This window comes from Manacus candei, unplaced genomic scaffold, assembly GCF_025592945.1.
Source record: "Manacus candei isolate 608988 ecotype Guabito, Panama unplaced genomic scaffold, ASM2559294v1 h1tg000050l, whole genome shotgun sequence".
NCBI classification, from domain to species: domain Eukaryota; kingdom Metazoa; phylum Chordata; class Aves; order Passeriformes; family Pipridae; genus Manacus; species Manacus candei.
Genome location: NW_026138098.1, coordinates 6327501 through 6347512, shown reverse-complemented (window position 1 = coordinate 6347512; position 20012 = coordinate 6327501). Strand labels below are relative to the sequence as shown.

The following is a 20012-nucleotide window of genomic DNA, read 5'->3' as shown; positions in this document are numbered from 1 at the left end:
TGGGGCAGCCACAGCTTCTCTGGGCAACCTGTGCCAGGGCCTCACCACTCTCATAGGGATTAATTTCCTCCTAAAATCTAGTCCAAATCTCCCCTCTAGGTGTTTAAAAAGTTTAAAACCTCTCTCTGAGGACTTTTCGAGTTGAGACCCCCACAAATCACCTTACAAAAAATCAGCCAGTAGATGGCAGGGCTGCAAAGCCTGATAACATCACCCGAGTTCAATTCACTCCAGCAAGAGACAGAATGATATTTTAAAGACTAATGTTTTCATACTTTAACTACCCTAACAGGATCTATTAGTACATCTGCAGAGATATTTTAAAGACTTATGGCTGGAGGATTACAATTAGCACACCAAACAACCCAGATCAGGCAGATCCATTCAAGTTTAAGCTTATTTTCAAATTCAAATCAAGTAGAGCTTCTAAAAGTGCAGATAATTTCTCCACAGTAATGTCCAGCTCATTTCAGGCATCAGCCAATTTAGGGCTATTGCGATCAACACGTTTTTTAGAGAGCACAGACATAACAAAAACACAAGCCTGTGCCAGTGCCTGGTTCCAATCTCTGAGAAAATAAATATCCTTTTCCCCACTTTCATTATTTTTTCAATAAGGTAAATCCTGAACTTTCCCTTCACCAGTCACACACCTTTATCACAGTGTGGATCCCACCTTAATGCTCACAATACTATTTTTAATCATCACGGGAGTTTTAAATACCAGCTTACACAAGGGGTAATCGGAGATACTCAGTCTCAGCTGAGCAAACCCAGTGCTGAGCAGCACCAGGTGATGCTCCTGTGTGCAAGGGATCAGACAGGGAGGGACCCATCCCACATCAGCAGCAGCCTAAGGACACACATGGACTCCAGTATTTCTCTCTAGAACTTTTCCTGACTGTTTCAGGGCACGACTTCCTTCCATAGGCAGCTTTTATATTTCCACAATTTTATATTTCCCCAATTATGAAAATCTTGTTTTGAATTTAATGGTATTTATAATGCTACTTTCAAGTCAATACAGTTGATTTCTGTATCAGGTAATTTCATCTCACTGCGGTGATTTATTTTACTTCACTATTGCTAATTTCTGAGTCAGAAATTTCCAAGGGATCTGCAGGAGGCTTTGCTGGGAGAGCTCAGCCAGGGCTGGCAGTGGAGGCTGTGGTGTCAGAGTGGCCTGGGGTATCTGACCTCCTGAGCTCTGCCAGAAGAGACCCACAATGGGCACTTTGGTTTTCTTACAATGCCCAGAAAAGATATTTCTTGACTTTGGCTTCATCACCATGAAATTATAGCCCTACATTTACATCCCTGTGGGATTCCAGCTGTAACGAGCAGATACCAATCTGTATTTGTGGACACAGACTAGAACAGAACCATTCAGAGCCATGAGATGTTCTCTCCACAGCACTGCTGCAGGCATGTGATCCTGCAAACCAGCCTCAGTAAGAAACTCCCCCCTAGCCCTATTTTTTTTGACACTGAAGAGGAAAAAAGTAGCAACAATTTGCTTTCTGATTTCCCTGCTCCACTTGCCTTTCCTGTGTGTATTAATCCATGTTTAACCTCTGGATTTGGGGAGTGTTTAAGTGTTTGCTGTGAGTAAGAGCAATGGCACAGAGAGGTTTTTGCTCCTCTCTGTGACAGACAGACCTAGCCACCCCAAAATCCCTCTAGGCTTTCCAGTAACCCCTCCCAGCTTCACAGCAGCCTCAAAGCAGTAACTCAGAGCAAGTTAACTAAAATATTATTGTACACACGTGGGCTGTTTTCCTCAGAGTCATCAATGTAAGCTTACACATGGTCTCGCTATCCAAAATTAATGCTGGACAAGAGACTCTTCATGCTCTGCTACTCTCAGACACATCAAGCTGCCCACTTCACATGCTAAACCTAGGGGTACTCTTCCTACTCCTCCCAAAAATGAGTCTGAGGACCCAGAGGTTCAGGTTTCCCCTCCAAGGGAATTGTTGAGCTCCCACCAGCTTCAGGGAGGGGATGTCACCCCAAGGTTGTCATGTTAAAGCTATCCTGCCAACTTACTGCCCCACCAATAAATCCAAAATTCAGAGTTCCTGCACACAAACCATCACAACACTTAGAGGTTATTGTGCTTTTAAAACATCCAAGGCTGATGGTCCAATGTTTCCTAGTTTACTTACCTTGAGGAACCCAGCAGACCTCCACTCATCCCACCAGGGCAGGTAAACTCTTCTTGCTGCCAGGTCTGGATCATTCACATGGAGAAGCCTCCACCTGCACAAGTTTTCTTGTGTACAAGGAGAAAACCCACCACCTGGAGCAATCCTAAAGAGACTCAGGCATGGAAGAGTCACCAAATAATCCTGGCTGTAATTATTGCGCCCACCTGAGCTTCCATTCTCTTCCTGATGAAGCAGTGAGCAGCACCTGGCACAGCCCCTGCAGCCCCAGCCTGCCCTCCCCAGGAGCTGAAGGAAACCAAACCCAGTAATTTCTTACCCAACCTACCTCTCCACACCCGAGTGTGTGCATTTTGAGGGAGCCCTGTGGGTGCTGCACACATAAAATCACAGAATCAAAGAATCACAGAATTGTTCAGGTTGGAAAAGCCCCCAGCACTGCCAAGAGCATGACTAACCCATGTTCCCAAGTGTCACATCTACACAGCTTTTAAATCCCTCCAGGGATGGGGACTCCACCCCTGCCCTGGGCAGCTGTGCCAGGGCTGGACAAACCTTTCATGGAGAAATTTTCCCAGTGTCCAACCTAAAGCTCCCCTGGCACAGCTTGAGACCATTCCCTCTTGTCCTGTCCCTTGTTCCCTGGGAGCAGAGTCTGACCCCTACCTGGATCCACCCTCCTGTCAGGGAGTTGTAGAAGGTGACAAGGTTCCCCCTGAGACTCCTTGAGCATCAGCACCTCATGTCCCCAGGCCAGGGATGTGCTCAGTGGATCCTGGCTGGGCTGGAGGCTCCTGGGACAGGGGAAATGGGAGCCTGGGGGTCCTGAGTCCAAGCCTTGTGCTTGGGGCACTAAAAGGGCACATGCGGAGTCCTCTTAAATGAATAAATATAGTCATTTAAATTTTTGAGTGAAATATTGTTCCTTTTAAGTTAGGATCGCATCTGTCCAAGCTCGGGTATTCAGCAGCTTGTCTGGTTTGTGCTCAGATTCAAACACTGCAATGAATTCACTGAGCACCAAATTCCACTGCCTGGGGCAGATGGAGCACAAGGTCCAGAACCAAACTGTGAAGATTTGGTATATTTGCCTAGAAAATAAGAAAATTGCACCAGTAGGAATAATTAATTGCTGGAAAAAAACTTACCGAGAGTTGTTGTGCATTCCTCATAACTCACCTTTTTTACATCAATATTAAATGTTGTGTCCATATCCAAAGAGGACTTGGTGAAGCCCTCAGCCTGTTTTATTCCAGGGGTGGGGTCTGGTGGGCTCAGTGTTTGACAGAGGCTCAGTGAAGGAAATCACAACTCCCAGGATTTAAGCATTAAAAGGAAGTGTGCTGTTATGTGTAACAAGTGATTATATGGCACTTAAACAGGAAATCAGATGCTTCTTCTACTGCTGCATGTTAGGAAAAGAAACACGGTAATGGGTGAGGTGAGAGGTGGTTAATGCCATAATGTTTCCCTGAACGCTACTGGTGGAACCATTCTGGAATATTGCATACAATTCCTAGCATATACATACATGAAAATGTCTCTGAAATATATAATGCTTGTGGAAATGTTGCATGAGGGAGTAAAAGATCACTGTCTGCTCCTGTCTGAGAGATAATAAATACCCAGTGAGGAGGCAGCTTTTTGCAGATGATCAAACTTGACATAATTGTGAGGAGCAGGATCAGCCTGAGATTCCAGGCTGTTACAGTTGCAGGTGCTGCAGCCATGGGATTCCAAGAGCCTCTCAGCTGCCAGGGGAAACAAATACATAATTATTGGCCTTCCTGAATATTTAGGTTAGTTTGGAAATATCAGCTTTAAAGGAGAGATCACAGAGTCACAGGTTCACTGAGATTGGAAAAGCCCTCCCAGCCCATGGAGTCCACCCTGTGCCCAATCCCCACCTTGTCACCCAGCCCAGAGCACTGAAGGCCATGTCCAGTCCTTCCTTGGATACCTCCAGGGATGGGGACTCCACCACCTCCTTAGGCTGCCCCTTCCAATGCCTGACCACCCTTTCCAGGAAGAAATTTCTCCTGATGTCCAACCTGAACCACCTCTGGCACAGCTTGAGGCCGTTTCCTCTCATCCTGTCCCTTGTTCCCTGGGGGCAAAGCCCGATCCCCAGCTGGCTCCCCCCTCCTGTCAGGGAGTTGCACAGAATGGACAAGGTCCTTCCTGAGCCTCCTTTTTTCCATGGTGCCACAGGATGGATAAAGAACAAATTGTAAGTCATGTTTTTTGTCCCTTTTAGTATCTGATCTCGTCAAAGAAAGTTTTAAGATGCTGAAAAACCCCAAATAATTTCAGGGATATTACACTGGGAGCATGTCTTGGGAAGCCGTCAAAATCCCATTGCCTGGATCACCTGAACCTGGGATAGACCAAGCCCTTATGGGGCAGCCTGGCACTGGCAAAGCTCTCAAAGTGATATAATCAGGGGGTTTTTTTCTCCCTCCTGTTTCTTTTTTTGTTGTTGTTGATTTGAATTTATTAAGTTAAATAAAATTAAAAACCAGCACATGGCCACAGGTGAGGTATCAGTACTTTTCTTGGGAAGGAATGAAGATGTTGATCCTGCTGATGCCGCTGATGTTGATGATGTTGATGAAGCTGATGCTGCTGATGCTGCAGAAGCTGCCTCACATCCCATCCCTGCTCTGGACCTGGCGCCAGGAGCAGCAGGACTCTGGGCTGGGAGAGAAATGCCAGATCTCCTCTCCAAATATATGTTTAGTTGAAGCAGTGTGAGGGCAGCTGTAAAAGCTGACAGGTTTACATCCACTTTTTAAAGACAGGACAGAAGAGTTCCTCAGCCACTCTAATCAATTTTTGCCTTTTTGTGCATTAATAGTTCCAGATAAATTGCAATGAGGTGTTTTAAACTTCTGAACAGCTTCAGGTGAACTTTACAGGTGTCAGCTGGTGTCTATAAACTGTCCGAGAGTCCTATAAAAGCTGTGAAACAAGAGCAAAATTAGGAGAGAAATACATCACTCCAAAAATCCAAAAATAAATAAATTAGTGGAGTGCATTTTTAATGTTACTTTTTGAGCAAGTCACCAGAATGGAGCATTGCAGGAAGAAAATACCTTCTGACACTGCTAATATTCAGGATGAACTAATGAATTAACGGAATTATCCCCACAATTCTTGTTTTCTCAGATTTGTCATGTCAGCCTCTCCAGCTTCAGTTCTGTGCTGACATACAGGCATAAGGATTTCTTTTCAAAAACATGCATCTTATTTCATATCTAAATTTCACTGCTGTTACCCTAAAATAAAAGCAATAAATAATAAATAAGCTCTTACCTCTATCACACAAAATTCTTATTAGTCAAGCAGTTAAACCTCTGAGCCTTGTAAAAACTGAGCATCTGATTGTGAACTGAATTCTGTCAGCAAAACACAACTTTTCCTTGCTAGTAATGCAGCAGAGAAGCAGATTATGGATATAATTCCACCCAAAACAAAGTAGACAAAAGAAAACACACTCAAATCCATTATTTAGTGGGTTCAAAACATACCTGAGCGGGTCTCTGAGGTGCTGACACCTGGGATCAGTCATTTCACCTTCAAAGAAACTAAGGCCTGCATCATTTTTTATCTCGTTTCCCGCTTTATTTGCTGTTTGTGTTCAGTCAAAGTTCAGTTTTTCATGAAGCTGCTCAAACAGGAATTCCAGCCCTTTCCATAATTTATGCTGTAACGATACATAACCTGAATGGAAGGAAATACTCATTGGAATAGTGGGATACACCTGGGTGCCTTTCTGATTTGGGTTCTGGCTGCAGAATGTGATCCAGGATCTGCTGTGAATTTGACCCTTGATGTTCTTCCAGCAAGGGAAGGGATGAGGTGTCTGAGCCTGGGGATGTCCCAGCCCCAACAAGATCCTCTGCTGGGATGCAGAGCATGGAGCAGGAATAGGAGCAAGGGGAAGAGATGATTTCTTTAGCCAGTCCCATATTGATGGACACAGGTAGGATCTAGTGGACAGTGTCCCTGACTGTGGCAGGGAGGTGGAACCAGATGATTTTTAAGGTCCCTTCCAACCCAAACCATTCCATGATTGATTCTATGATATAAACTTGCCAACTAAGGGGTCCTAAAACCCTTCTCCAATTTCCCTTCTCATGCCAGGAGCTCACAAACAGTTCTCCCTCATGGGCACATCCTGGTGTCCTGCAGAATATCAAGGTACCACTGTCTGCAAGTCAGCATTTCATGTAATATTTAATAATTCATTTCATATTTCATTCCCCAGAAATATTCACAATATCTTGTGAATATTCACCTTGTGACTTCTCCTTCTCTTGCTTCCTGTGCTACTCAATGTGAGCTGAGTTACTCAACTCAGTTACAGATTCGGAAAAAAATGGTTTATATTTATTATTCACCTCCTCCTTCAGGACAGGGACACTGTTAAGTGCAGTAATTGAAGCAGATAACTCCAACTTCCTCTCCCTGCAAGCGTATTGTCATGCACATACATCTTGATTAGATCATTTTCCTTGTGAAAAGGAAGCGGTTTTGTACCGTGGTGTCTCAGATAATTTCCAGCAGAGTCTGCTGGTGGAGTTCTCTGATAGCACTATTTCAATTCGATATTCTTCTCGCTGCTGTTTATTTTTTCCGAGCGCTCACGTTTCCCTCACCTGTCTCCATCAGCAGGTCGCAACACTTTTGCACTGGCAAACAGGCCTGGAGGCAAACATTCCCTGTCGCTGCTGCTTTCTCTTGGAATCCCTGATAGGGAGGGAGAAGCGGCTGCATTCCTGCGCGCCTGACAGCCCGCTCGGGCTGCTGGAGGAGGAGTCGCTGTGATTTTGGCTGGTGTGGTCCCTGGTGGGTCCTGCTGCCACATTCTATCTTGAACTCGTGTCCACGCGACGAGTGACCTCCCACCCCACGACCCCGCTGCCAGGAGGGCTCTGAGCCGGGGGATTCCGGGCGGAGCAGAAAGACAGATCCTTAAGGAAGGGGCCAGCGCTTCAGTCAATGTCCTCTTACATCCCTGACACTTCCCACTAAAGTATTTAACCCTCAGCACTGTTGATTTAAAAGGCTGGAGCATAACCAACCTTTCTTTTCCGAGGAGCACAATCAGCATGTGAAAAATAGATGATCTTTTTAAATGTTTAAAAAGTGCATTGGTGATGCTCCTCGAGACAGGAGGAGAGTGGCACAATTAATTTCCAAGCCTTACAGCTCTTCTGTGGGATTGTAACAAAAGCAGGGGTGGTTTGGGAGTGTGAAGGGGAAGATTTTGGGGAGAGCATCACCTGCACGGACAGCCTGCCTTGGGAATATCACACAGCTGTCGAGGAACCTGCTCAATAAATATTTTGTGAACACCTTTTTATCTGAATAAGACACTAGCTCAGCCTCCATGCAAAAAGTATTTACTGTGAATGGAAGCAAATTCCATGTTATTTTCCAACAGAATGTACCTTGGTTGTTTGTGGGGAGATGTTGGATTGGGCGGAATCCTCTGGGCTCAGGCCTAGAGCAAGCAGCTCTCCCTGTCTCTGCCTCCTGATTTCATCCATTCTGACTTCACAAAGCCCACAGAGAAATTTTGTCCTTTCCAGTCAGGAATACTTTCTAAAATTTGTTTATTTTCCAGTTTTCTAGGCATCAGATTTATAAACTTCCCTTGAATGAATCCCATGAACTGAACCTGTGCAATCAGGATGTTGTAAAACAATTAAAGTCCAGATCCCTCAGTTACCCTGTGGGACTCCTAAGACCCTGTCAGGTGATTCGTGCTGGATCCCCAGACCTCAGGTCCACCCTCCAAATCCCAGGCCAGGCATGAAAAACCCTCCCCAGAACACTGTGCCGAAGCACCTTCTGTGACTGTACCTGTGGTGGGGACACATCAGGACACCAGGGTTGGGTTGGCATTGCTAGAGCTGACCCCAACTTTCAACACCTCCAGTGCATCCGGAGAACTTAAGCAGCAGCTGAGCTTGTCCGTGGGTGAACACAGCAGAAGCAACCCCACGAGGTTCCCCTGGTCAGAAGAATCTGAAAGATCTGCGATGGTCACCAGGGTGAGGGGTAGCGTTGGCCATGGTCACTGTCCCTGTACCCACCCCAGACACAGGTCTGGACGTCCTCCAAACCACCCCATCCAAGCTCCTGCCTCACCACCTGCAGCCTCCCTTCTCTCCCAACTACTAAAAACCTTCACTCTGTACAAATTAAAACAAACCAGCGAGTAGCTGCTGTCAGAACAAACCTGGAGGTGAATGTTCCCTGAATTTATAACCGAGGCGAACACCAAGAGGTTTATTTTTTATAAATGTAGCTCCATTCCTAAACCCCAGCTTCACTTCCCAGCAGGAATCTGCCTGACTTGTAAACCACTACTTTTTTTTCTAAATACCTTCACATCTCGTAGCTGTACATCCCTCACAGAGACGCCGGAGCTATAGGAAGTATCCGTGGTAGGGGAGAGCTCGCTAAAGATCTCAGCAGTTCTCCCTCCTCGAGGATTAACCAATGCTGCAGGAGTTCCTGGGCTAAACTGGGAGAGGGAGGGGAAGGAAGAGCAGAAATAAACAAAATAAACTCTCTCCCAGCCAGTCGCGTTCTTTGCGCGCCGCATCCCCGGCGCGGCCACACGCGCCTCAAATCGAAGTGCAACGCAGCTGAGAAGTTCTGCGAGCCCAGTGCCGCCAGTATCGCGCCAGTACCGCACCAGTATGGCTGAGGAGGCGGGCGGCGAGCACCGGCTCCGGCTGGAGAGGGGGAATTAAAAGAGTTGGAAAAGATGTGACCAGTGCCTCGCCGGCAGTTCCTCTCCCCCGTGGGATGTGGAGCCAAGAGCGGTGAGTTCCCACGCGGGACATTCCCGGGGGTCGCAGCCCCCGCGGGACAAACTGTTGCGTTTCTGGAGCGTTTTGCTGCGTGGACGCGGGGTCGGGGAGATGCGGGGAGAGGGGGGATGCGGTGCCGCAGCGTCCCGGGACGGATGGGACGGGGCGCGGGGCAGCCCCGGGGGATGCGGGGAGAGGGGGAATGCTGTACCACGGAGTCACAGGACGGGACGCGGGGCAGCCGCGGGGAATGCGGGGAGGGGGACGCGGTGCGGGGCGGCCCGGGCCGGACGGGCCGGGCCGGGCCGAGGTGCGGGCTCGCCCCCCGCGCTCCCCCCGGGGCCGCGCCGCCGATTCCGCCCCCGCGGGCGCCCCGCGCCCCCGCCCGCCCCCGCCCGCGCAGCGCGGAGCGCGGGGGGCGCTTGCGCACTGCTGCGCCCCGCGCACCGCCGGGCCCCCCCGCGCCGCGGCCGCGCTGCGCTGGGCCAGAAGTGTATTAAAGCGCGGGGAGCTCCCGCACACTCCGCGCGTCCCCCTCCTCCGCGAGCGCTGCCCTCCGCGCGCCCCCCGAACACCCGCGCAAGGTAAGCGCCCGCGGCCGCCGGGGCGCGGAGCGGGGGGTGCGGGACGGGGCGCGGGCGGGGGGCGCGGGTGGTGGAGCGCCCGCTTACCTGGGACGCGACGGGCCGAGCCGTGCGCGGGGGCGGCCGTCCCGCGCCCCTGCGCGCCCCCTGCACACCCGCGTCTGTCCCGCCGCGCGGGGACTCGGCTGCGCCCGCGGGTTTGCGCGTCCCGGCCGCTTGCGCGCAGGCAGCGCGGCGGGGATGCTGCGAGCCCGGCAGGAGTACGCCCGGCCCTGCGCGGCTCTGCGCGGCCCTGCGCGGGGTCTCGGCGGCGCGGAAGGGTCTCTGGGCTTTTTTTCCCCCCTCCCGAGCACAGGAGGGCAGAGCCAGGCACTGCCAGAGCCGCCGCGCCGAGGTGGCCGGGCTAAAAGGCAGAAAGCAATTAAAACTCCTCCTTTCGGATTAACAACCAAAAATTGATCGATCTGTCAGGAATACTGTTGATTTATGAAAGGTGCTTATTTCCTTGGTATGGAGAATTTTATGTTCTCTAGGTGAAACTGAGTTCACCCAGCTCCAGAGTAGATTGATGTTTTAATAAAAATAAATAAAGGGAAAAAGCTCGCCCGGTCTTTGGGGACATCAACTCTCAAATCGCGGAGTTAGACTAACAAATCAAATCGCATTATCTTTACATTTCACATCTTTTAATAAAAAAAAAATTAATTAAAATATTGCACGCAGCGCCGCAGCTTTTATCGCCGCAAAGTTTTAATATGAGGTTAAAAAAAAAAAAAGTTGAAATAACAAATAATCAATGGTCGATCTCGGAGGCTGCGGGGGGGAACGGGAGCGGCGGGGCCGGGTGCGCGCAGCACGGCCGCCCGCGCAGTGTCCTGTAGATGGCACACGGTCCCCACGCTACAGAGCCTCGGAGGCGGCGAGAGGGGATCTGCCGAGGGAAACGGCCATCCCAGCACTTGTTGTTTACCCAAACCGGGGCGCTCGGAAATTCATTGGAAATTCAAGCCCGAGGGGCGCGGGGAGCTCCCGGGCCACCCGCTGACCGCCCGCGGCCGCGGGACTTGCGCGCCTGGCGGGAGCGGGAGCGCGGTTTGCGGGGATGCTGTCGGGGAAGCGGGAGCGGGGGAGCGGCCCGGGGGGCCCCGGGCCGGGCCGGGCGCCCCGACACGTTTGTCTTTGCAATGTAAATCGCGGCGGGACAAATTGCTTATTAACAGTCGGGAAGAGGCGGCGGTTTCCTTCTTTCTTCTTTTCTTTCCCGGTTTTCATTCCGGCATGGCCCCCAGCTACGCTCGGGGCAGCCTCACCGCCCAGCAGTTTTCCCTTCATTTCAATATCCTAAAGAAAATGCAAATCACCACGCTGTGGCCTTTTTAAAAAGTTAAATTAGCAACAGCTTTAAGTGACTCCATTAGCATGGAAAACATACAAATGTTTAATGTGGGAATAGCCTGGCTTTTGGAGCTCGGCGAGCGCAGCGAGGCGGTGGGCTGGCGCCGAGCCCAGCTCGGGGGTCCCCCGGTGCAGCATCCCGGGACCCCCGCGGGAGCCACCGGCCGGGGAGGCACCGCGCGGGCTCCCCGCAGCTCCCCGCGCCGCCGACCCGCTCGGGAGGCTTTAATTATTTACAGGAGCGCTGTGGCTTGCGGGGAAATTGCGAGGCAGTTCTGGGGCGAGGGGACGGGGACCTCGGCCCGGCGTGTCCCCCCTCGGGGCATTCCTGTCCTGCCCGGGGGGCGAGCGCTGCGCTGCCCCAGCCCGGTCCCGGCCCCGCTCCCGGCGCTCTCCTTCACCTCTGCCGTGCGGGAGAGGCATGCGGTCACTCGGCCGGGCCGGGGCTCCACCGCTGGTCGCCCCGGGGACAAAAGTGCTTGTGACAGCGGGAAGTTTTGCTCCGCGAGTGCGGCGGGGCGAGCAGCCCGTTCCGTGGGGCCCCACCGGCTCCCCGCGCCCGGTCCGTGCGGGAGCCCCGCACCGCGGGCATTTCCCGTGCGCTGGCGGAGGATGTTCCCGGATCCCTGCAGGGCAGAGCGAGCCCTGACCACGAAGGAGTTAAGGTTTCTATTATTCAGTCGAGGTCTTGTTAGGATGTAATCTGCATTTTCTAACTACTGCGTAATAAAAAGTGAGAAGTTTTGAGACACCTTTCTTGATTATACCTTTGGCGATACTTTAGGTTTTACATTTAATTTGCATTTTGTTCTTAGTGAATATTGAAGTCTTGAGTGGAGGATTGAATTTTATTAGGACATCTGGACTGACAATATCAAATCAGACACCAACGTCCCAAAGCATGCTAAAATTTCAGAGTTAATTAGAACGAAGTGTGTTTAATTAAAGCCAATTATAATATCTGAAATTATCTGATCGATCCTTGTTTGTTCAGTTGGAGTCAGTTTATATTGTTCTCGCCGCACGACGGGACCTGTCCGGCCGCCAGCTCCCCGCGGCCCCGGCTGCGCACCCGCGCTGCTCCGCGGGGGCGGCCGCCCCTCCGCCCAAGCGGCTCCGAGCCCCCTCAAACCTCCTCCCCGCTGTCCCGGGGGAGCAGAGACTCGGCGGCCCCGCAGCACCCCCGGGCCGCGGCCCCGCATCCCGCGGGGACCGGGAGGGCAGCGCCTGCGCAGCGGCCGCACCTTCGGGAGCCGGGCAGCGCCCACGGGGAGTTTTCCCGTCCGAGCACGGCGGAAGTTTAAGCCTTTTTTTTCTACTAATTTTTCCTTTTTTTTTTTCTTTTTTTTTTTTTTTTCCCTTGTTTAAGAACTAATTTTGGTGTAACAATATTGGGGCACGGGGCCGCGGGAACGCGCCGGGGGTAGCGCGGGGCCGAGCGCCAGTTTGGGTAAAACAGCCCTGCACCCACAGGGAGTTCCGTGACCCCGAGCCGGACCCACCGCCCCGCCGCGCAGCGTGGCCGCGGGCCGCGCAGGGCCGCGGGAAGTGCGCGGGCGGCCGAGGAGGCCCAGGGCGACCTGGCCCGGGCAGGGGTAAGGACAGACCCTCTGAGCCCCTCTGAGCCCCGCAGCATCTCCGCGCAGCCGGTGCCCGCCCTGCGGTGCCTGCGCGGGGCGCGGAGCGGGGCAGCTCCCTCCCCATCCAGGCGGGGCGGGCGGCAGATGCGGGCAGTGGTACCGCACCGCTGGCCACGTTCGCTCTCCAGCGGGCCCGGGATGCTCAGGAATGTGAATGCAAGCACTGAAACTGGCCCAAAGCGGGCGAATCCATCCCGAAAGGCGGGCGGCGAGCGGGGCCGGGCAGCGCGGGGGTCCCGCACCTCTGCGCGGGCGGCCTTCCCGCAACCTGTGCCCTTTGCGGGACGCTCGGGGCCTCGGCTGGAGGCGATGCGGGTCCGTGTGCCCCAAAGCACCGGCGGCAGCGCTTGGTCCTGGGCTCCGCTCCACTCCTGGGCCCGGTTCGGCCTCTGCCCTGGGCGCAGGATGCGCGACTCCCCGCAGAAGGGCCGGGCCGGGCCCTGCGGCGCTGCGCCCCCGCGCACATCACCGCCTCCCTGGGAATTAGCGCCCTGGAGCACCGGCCAAGGGGCCGCCGCTCCTGAAAACACCCGAAAACACAGATTTACCCGAAAATAGCCATTTCTCCCTCCTGCAGTGCGGGGGTTGGCAGAGATTTGTTTTGGTTACGCCGGGCATAAATTACACCCGATGCAACCCGGCGCGTTAGTAATGAAGGCGCCTTCCAACAATAAAATTGAAATATGGACTTTGGCGAGCTGCGGGGGCCCGGTCGAGCCCCCCGAGGGCAGGGCCGGAGCCGCCGCTCCCAGCTCCCACCGCAGCTTCCCGCTGGGAAAGTTTGTGCGGTGGGAAGCGCGGAGCTGGGCAGCTCGGGGCCGGCCCACGGCCGAGGAAGCAGAGAAACTACCTCACGCGCTCAAACTTCTGTGATCTAAACCGTGAAATGAGAAACAAGTAAAAAATAATAACAACAAAAAGGAAAGAAAAAAAAGTGAAATGATTAAGATAATAGTCCCGAGGGGATTGTGTCGGGGCGGGGGGGATAAAATAATAAAGTTTAAGGAAATACTACAAGGGAGGTGGGATAAGGGTATCAGTTTTAACCCACGCGCAGTGCGGGATGCGGTGTCCGGCCGCGGTGCGGGGCAGGAGGACGCGCTCGGAGGCGGCGGCGGGGCTCTGCCCGCACGGGCGGTGCGGGGCGCGGGGGGCGCGGAGCGGGGCCGGGCCGGGGGACAGCTGGGCTGCGGCCATCTGAGCGGCTCCGCCGTGACATCTGGGAGCCCGCTGGTGTGTGGCACGCGCATCGCTTGATGTCGCTATTTAAATGCAAATTTGCGGGGGGATCACTGAAGCCTCACCCCGTAAATTCACACAAAAGGGAGACTTGGCGCCGGAGGAGGAGGAGGAGGAGGTGGAAAAGGAGGAGGAGGAGGAGGGCCGCGGAGCCGGGAGGGCTCGGGCCGCCCCCCGCAGCCGTGCACACCCCCTGCCCTCCCGGCGCCGGCCGCGGCCCCGCTCCCCGAGCCTGCCCCGCGCAAGGTGCGGCGGCGGGGCCGCGATCCCGCACCCCGGGAGCGGGCCCGGGGCTGGGGGGGATGCCCAGGCTCTGCTCTCCTCCCTCCTCGGCCGGGAGAACGGGAGGACCTGTCGGGGGCGGGATGCCGGCCTGGCAGCGGTGCGGGGCGGCGCGGGGCGGTGCGGACAGCAGCATCCCGGGCGGGCTCCCGGCCGCCGGCAGCTCCAGCCACAGTGACACACACATACACACAAAAAGATAAAGTTGGTGAATGATAAAGACCGTATTTTCCACGCTTTGGGTGCAGGACCAGATGATCTAGAAAATGAGCTGAAATAGATTCAGGCTCAGAGCCTGTTGTGAGGAGCAGCTGATTCCCCCATTCCTGGCCAGATGGCTTCTGAACACAGATTTGCATTCATTTTCGCTTAATATCGTCCAAAATAGTGGGGCAGCTGCATTTGTTGTCAAAAAGGTTTAAAACTCCCTTTCTTTCTGGGGCAGGATCGTTACCTTATGTGATGGGCTTATGGAACTTTTTTTTTCTCCCCTCCTTAGTCAACAGTATCAGATTTAAAAGGATTTGTTTTAAAACCTTCTAATTTGGTAATCAGATTTAAATCGCCTTGGCGCGTGTAATCTGAATTAAAGATACTGTAAATGATTTTAAGCTTTCGTTAGCGGAGGGTAAGCACCAACTTCGGCGTTGTTCATTTGAGGAAATATCTTACAATTATAGCGGTGTTGGGCATTTTTTACTTTATTTTTAGGAGGCAGAATTTTGCGGGCTGGGGAGATCGGCAGCCCCCGGCGCCAGCTCGAGGTCCCCAAATGTGTCCGTGCCACAAAATGCCACCGCGAGCATCGCATTGTTTGGGAACTTTGGTATCGCTGCGCGATAAAAGTGTTTGGGTTTGTAATCTGCTCTACTGTACCTCAAAAGCTCCGGACTGATTATGAATACAGGAATTTTCTTTTAATTTCTCATGAATAGTTTCCATACACTTTGATTTAAGGTTATTAACATTCTATAGACAGTGGCATCTTTAATATGTGGCGATCGCTTCTAAAGACTAATCTCATTACCCTCAAATAGTCATAAAATATGATTTTATTATACTTACGTATTTAATTAGACGGCCAGCAATGTAATGGATTTTGAGATCGGGTAGAGCAACAGCTTTGATAATTCACTTATCTTTGGCAATAGTCATTAACCCCCAACACCAGCAAAATAGATTGCTTTCTAACACATCTTTTTTTTTTTTCCCTTTTCCCTCACCCCTTGGAGAAAGGGGATCCTGATAACAGAAATCGGACTTTCGATTTTCACCGATTCATTCAGATATTAATGCCGATTTTCACGGAGTCGGTGAAATATTAACACCGGGACGTTGGAAACTCACAAAAATAAATATAAAAAAAAATTAAATTTAAAAAAAAAAAAGAGAGAAGGAAGTCGTAGCCCTTACTGGGCGGAAAAAGCTCATCACTTGAGGAGGAGATATATATATATATATATAAATATAAATGTATAAAAATATATATAAGTATATATTTATATGGAGATAGATAGATAGATAGATGGACAAGGCGGACCTATAGCTGTGGATATATTTGTGTGTGCACATGAAGTCTTCAAATATAGGTATTTCTGGGCATGTCCGCCCGTGCATTTATAGAGAGGCGATCGTGGAGGGGCGCATCCAGCATCCCACCCTTTGTCCATCCCCAAACCTCCCCACGACCCTCCACGCGGGTCACATCCCCGCCGAGAGGGTTTTACCCCCTTCCCGCTTCCTCGAAGCCACTTGCAAGAAGATCTCGGGACCTCTCTGCGCCGCGGTCCTGCCCCCCCCGTCGGGGAGGGGGGGTCGGGGCAAGGCAGGATCGCGACAGCGAGCGACCGAACCCCACGCTCCATATAAGGCGGTGTGCCCGCCCCTTAGCGACGTCATCAGTGACGCCACCTCTCCCGCGGTGGCGGGGGCCCGACTCCCGGGGAAGGGGCGCGCTCCTCGGGGAGGGAGGGCCGGGCTCTGCGCGCCTCCGTCCATTCCGCGAGACGCCACGGGCCCGCGCCCCGTTCTCCCGTGTGCCCGGGAACACCTCCGCGGTAATCAGGATTTTTTTTTTTTTTTTCCCCGTTTATTTGTCTTTTGGAGCAGGAGAGCCTTGCCAGAAAGTGGTCGATTCAGCAGTGTCCTGAAGCTTTTTTTTTTTTTCCGAGCCGGTTTTTACTAGGATGACACCACGTTGAGCGCGTCTGCAAACAACAACAACAAAAATATTTATTCTTTTTTCCCCCCTCCCCCGCCCAAAAAAAAAGCCACCTCGCAGTGTCGCCGGCTACAGTTATACTTTTTCCTTCTTTTTTTTTTTTTTCTTTTTTTTTTTTTTTTTTTAAACCACCAAACTGGAACGCCATCCAACTCGCCGCACAGAAGTACTCAGTAAATTGTTTATGTCGTGCCAATACAGGACAGATTGAAGAAGGAAGCAAGACTTGAACTGGGCTTTTCTCCTACTGATCACAGGGAGTAAAGTCATCTCTTATATTCCAGTCGCCAAGGAGAGAGAGAGAGAGAGAGAGAGAGCGAGCGAAAATCAAGCAACAACCAACCCACCCCGTATCTGACATTTCCCTCAATTTTAACCCCTTTTGGTTAGGAGCTGGTTTTGCCCAAATTTGTTTTAATGTTTGGGATTCAGGAAAATATACCAAGAGGTGGGACGACCATGAAAGAAGAACCGCTGGGCAGTGGGATGAACCCGGTCCGCTCATGGATGCATACTGCTGGGGTAGTGGATGCTAACACGGCCGCCCAAAGGTACGTCTGCCAAATCTTCTCCCGGCGGTTTTCTCCTCCTGTATTTCTCATCCCGGCCGTAAATCCCCCCCCCAACTCCCCCCCCCGCCCGCCCCGTATCAGTTACAGCCTCCCCGCTCCGCGCTCCCCGCATCCCCCCGCATCTCCCCGCGGCCGCGGAGCCTGCGCACCCCTTCCCGCCGCTCTCACCCACGCCTTGTCTTGTTTTCTCCCGCAGCGGCGTGGGGCTGGCTCGGGCACATTTCGAGAAACAGCCGCCTTCCAATCTCAGAAAATCCAATTTTTTCCACTTCGTCTTAGCTCTGTACGACAGGCAGGGACAGCCGGTGGAGATTGAGAGAACAGCTTTTGTGGACTTTGTGGAGAAAGAGAAAGTAAGTCTGCCTGTTATCTTAATTTTTTTTTTTAAATTTTTTAAGCGTGATTTCATTGATCCAAGCTCATTCCCAGCCTCGAAGCCCTCCCCGGCACTCCAGCGGCGCCCACGCCACGTGCGGGTCCCCCCGGTCTCACGGCCGCTCCGAATAGACCCCGGGGTTAGAAACTTATCGCCGCGTCCCCGACTTATATTAAACACCGGGAAAACGGCAAAACATGACATATTTGCACCGAGCTAATGACATCATCAGCGCTCCACCAAAAAAAAAAAGTGACCGTGGGCTGAATTTCTGCAAACTGTTAATTCTGAGCCGCTTCAGGGACGAGAAAAATGTGCGTCAGGAGGAGGGCGATATTTTTCATGCTAAATGTAATTATTTATCGTTACTTGCAGGAGCCAAACAATGAAAAAACTAACAATGGGATTCATTATAAACTTCAGTTATTGTATAGCAATGGTAAGTTGTCCTTCTCTCATTTTTGAGCGTCCGTGTGCCGCAGAAAAGTCTGATGTTCCTTTTCGAGGCCTTTTTTTGGGGGAGGAGGGAGCAGGATAAAGGATATAAAGATTTCGAGATTAAAATTACACGCGTGTAAACACGGCTCTTTCCTTGGCATATAAGGAAAACAAAACGTAAAGGATCGATAAGTCAATGGTACTTCACATGATTAACCGGTTGGGCTTGAAGTGGAAAGTAAAAAAGGGGATCGATGGCTGCTCGGGCACAGCGGCACTTTTAAGGGACTTCTTTTTTTTTTTTTCCCCCTCCAGTTTTGGGAACTAATGGTAATCATTGGGATGGGGTGAGTGGGCAGAGCGGAGCCCCGGCCCGACGAAGCTGGTTCCTCGGGCGCGGGAAACCCGCGGGGGGCCGGGGAGCCCCAGCGCGGGGGTCCCGCGTGTTCCCCGGGGCCGTGGGGCCGGCACAACCCGGCCTGATGGGGGGGCTGGCCCGGGCACGGCCCCCCAAGCACCGGGAACAGAAGGGGAGCATAACTCCGCCAGCAGCTGATCTCTGGATTTTTAAAATTATTATTATTATTTTTTAATTTTGAATTTTCTTTTTGAGCTGGCGCGGGGCCGATCCCTGCCCGCCGCGGTTAATTGCCTGACCTCATCCTTTCCTTGTGGAATTGGGGTGGTTCGCTACCTAAATCCTGACCGGAATTTGTCTCTGCTTTCCCTCCCCAGGAGTTAGGACAGAGCAGGACCTGTATGTTCGTCTAATAGACTCAATGACCAAACAGGTGAGAAAGTTTACACTTTTCTTACCACGCGAGTTACGAAGTTTGTATTTTGCCCTGGCGGGGGGGTGGGGCTGGGGGGGGGGAATAAACCGGTAGAGCGCATTTACTTCTAATTTACCTGAGCGAGTAAATCAGCTACCTGCTTATTGAGATCCCTATTACCGGAGGATATTTGGGAAAGAGAAAAAGGTGTGTTGTTGCTCTTCGAGGCAGCGTTGGAATCATTCAGTAGTGTGTGTGGCATTGAGTACAACGTCACAGGAACAGATGTTTGATATAATTAATTTAGCGAGGGAGAAAGGAAAGGGGAAAAAATCCCATCGAGTTGCTCAGATTTATTTTTCGATGCACTTTTTCCCATTTCTAACTTTTTTTTCTGACGATATTTTTCCTCGGTGAGGAGAGGGCAGCCCTCTTGCCAACACTCCGAAACTGGCCGGGATTAGTCCTTTTTCTTTTATAATGCGACGATCCAGTAACGCGAGACGTTTATTTGGATTTAAAAGTTAAATGTGCTGAGGTGAAAAGTCATCTTGTTCTCCTCTAGTCCATATTCACCTCTCAGCCCCCCATCTCCATAATTCAAACTCCATGCTCCAGGGGTCACCCAAACCCGTCCATTTCCCTGAGATCAGCTTCTGTTTCTTCCTCAAACCTCTGTCATACCTTGTAAATAACATAATTACAAGCAGTTCCTTATTAAATTATTTAACCTGTCTTGGTCAACTTTTCCGATGATAACTACGTGTTATCAGCATTGCACCGCAGCAATTACAGACAGAGCTTGGGATTTAATCAACTTTATTTCTTTTTTCTTTATTTTAATTTTTTCTCTCAGTGACATTTCATGATTTTTTAAAATTATTATTAATTCAAATTTTTTTTTGGGGGGGGGTGTGAGGAGAAAGGTGAGAATGGGGAATAATTTACAGTGTTCTGGAAATCTGATCCCAGCGATGGAAATTAAAACCATTCCCCCAATCTGCCGGGTTGTAACACCCCTGCGTGCTCTGCACTCCCGGCCGAGGCCGGCCTGCCCACATCCATTATTTTTGGGAACTTTGCAGCCCCCGAGGTAGGGGCAGGAGAGTACCCCTGGTCGGGGTGGGCCCCGCGCAAGCTGCGCACACGGCTGCGCTGCCACCCCGCAGAAACTTTCTGCTTCTCCTGACTAAATCTGGGTTGGATCTAAACGTCTCCAGGAGTAATATAGCGGGATTTCCACCCGGAGAAAAGCAGAGCTGACAGGCCAAGTACAATTACTCTGACAAAGACGGAGGCGTCGTACCCTTCAATAATTATTTCGCTGGGTTACAGAGGAGGCTTTTAAACTCCGGAGCGCTCTCGAGTTGACAATGTGGGTTTATTTCCTTTGTATACAGCAGCTAAATGTTTTCGGAAATCGCTGTAGTAGTGTAATTAAGAGGCTGACATAGGCGGCTATAAGTTTCGTTAGCGCCGAATAAAGGAGCAAAG

The 20012-nt window shown here is 51.6% G+C and overlaps 1 protein-coding gene and 1 long non-coding RNA gene across 17 annotated transcripts in view; one reads left to right on the top strand and one right to left on the bottom strand.

Annotated features, from left to right (window-relative positions):
• Positions 1–5704: 5704 nt before the first annotated feature.
• LOC127477207 (uncharacterized) lies at positions 5705–8680 on the bottom strand. 2 transcript variants are annotated; one of them, XR_007906881.1, is made up of 4 exons: positions 8566–8680; positions 8040–8213; positions 6830–7144; positions 5705–5891 (listed from the first exon to the last, which is right to left on the bottom strand). It is a non-coding gene; the product is annotated as an uncharacterized LOC127477207 (long non-coding RNA). The 2 variants fall into 2 exon arrangements; XR_007906882.1 differs by lacking the exon at positions 6830–7144.
• Positions 8681–8902: 222 nt separating this feature from the next.
• Positions 8903–20012, top strand: part of EBF3 (EBF transcription factor 3) — a 133604-nt gene continuing 122494 nt past the window's right edge. For 10 of the 15 annotated variants that reach the window (XM_051801161.1, XM_051801154.1, XM_051801158.1 and 7 more), the window contains exons 1-4: positions 16315–16910; positions 17128–17284; positions 17683–17746; positions 18481–18536. In XM_051801161.1, coding sequence (XP_051657121.1) covers positions 16777–16910; positions 17128–17284; positions 17683–17746; positions 18481–18536 — 411 coding nt within the window. In that variant the 5' untranslated portion in view covers positions 16315–16776. Of the gene's footprint in view, positions 9011–9474; positions 9583–16247; positions 16911–17127; positions 17285–17682; positions 17747–18480; positions 18537–20012 lie in introns of those variants that run through there. The other 5 variants (XM_051801148.1, XM_051801147.1, XM_051801146.1 and 2 more) reach the window with 5 other exon arrangements.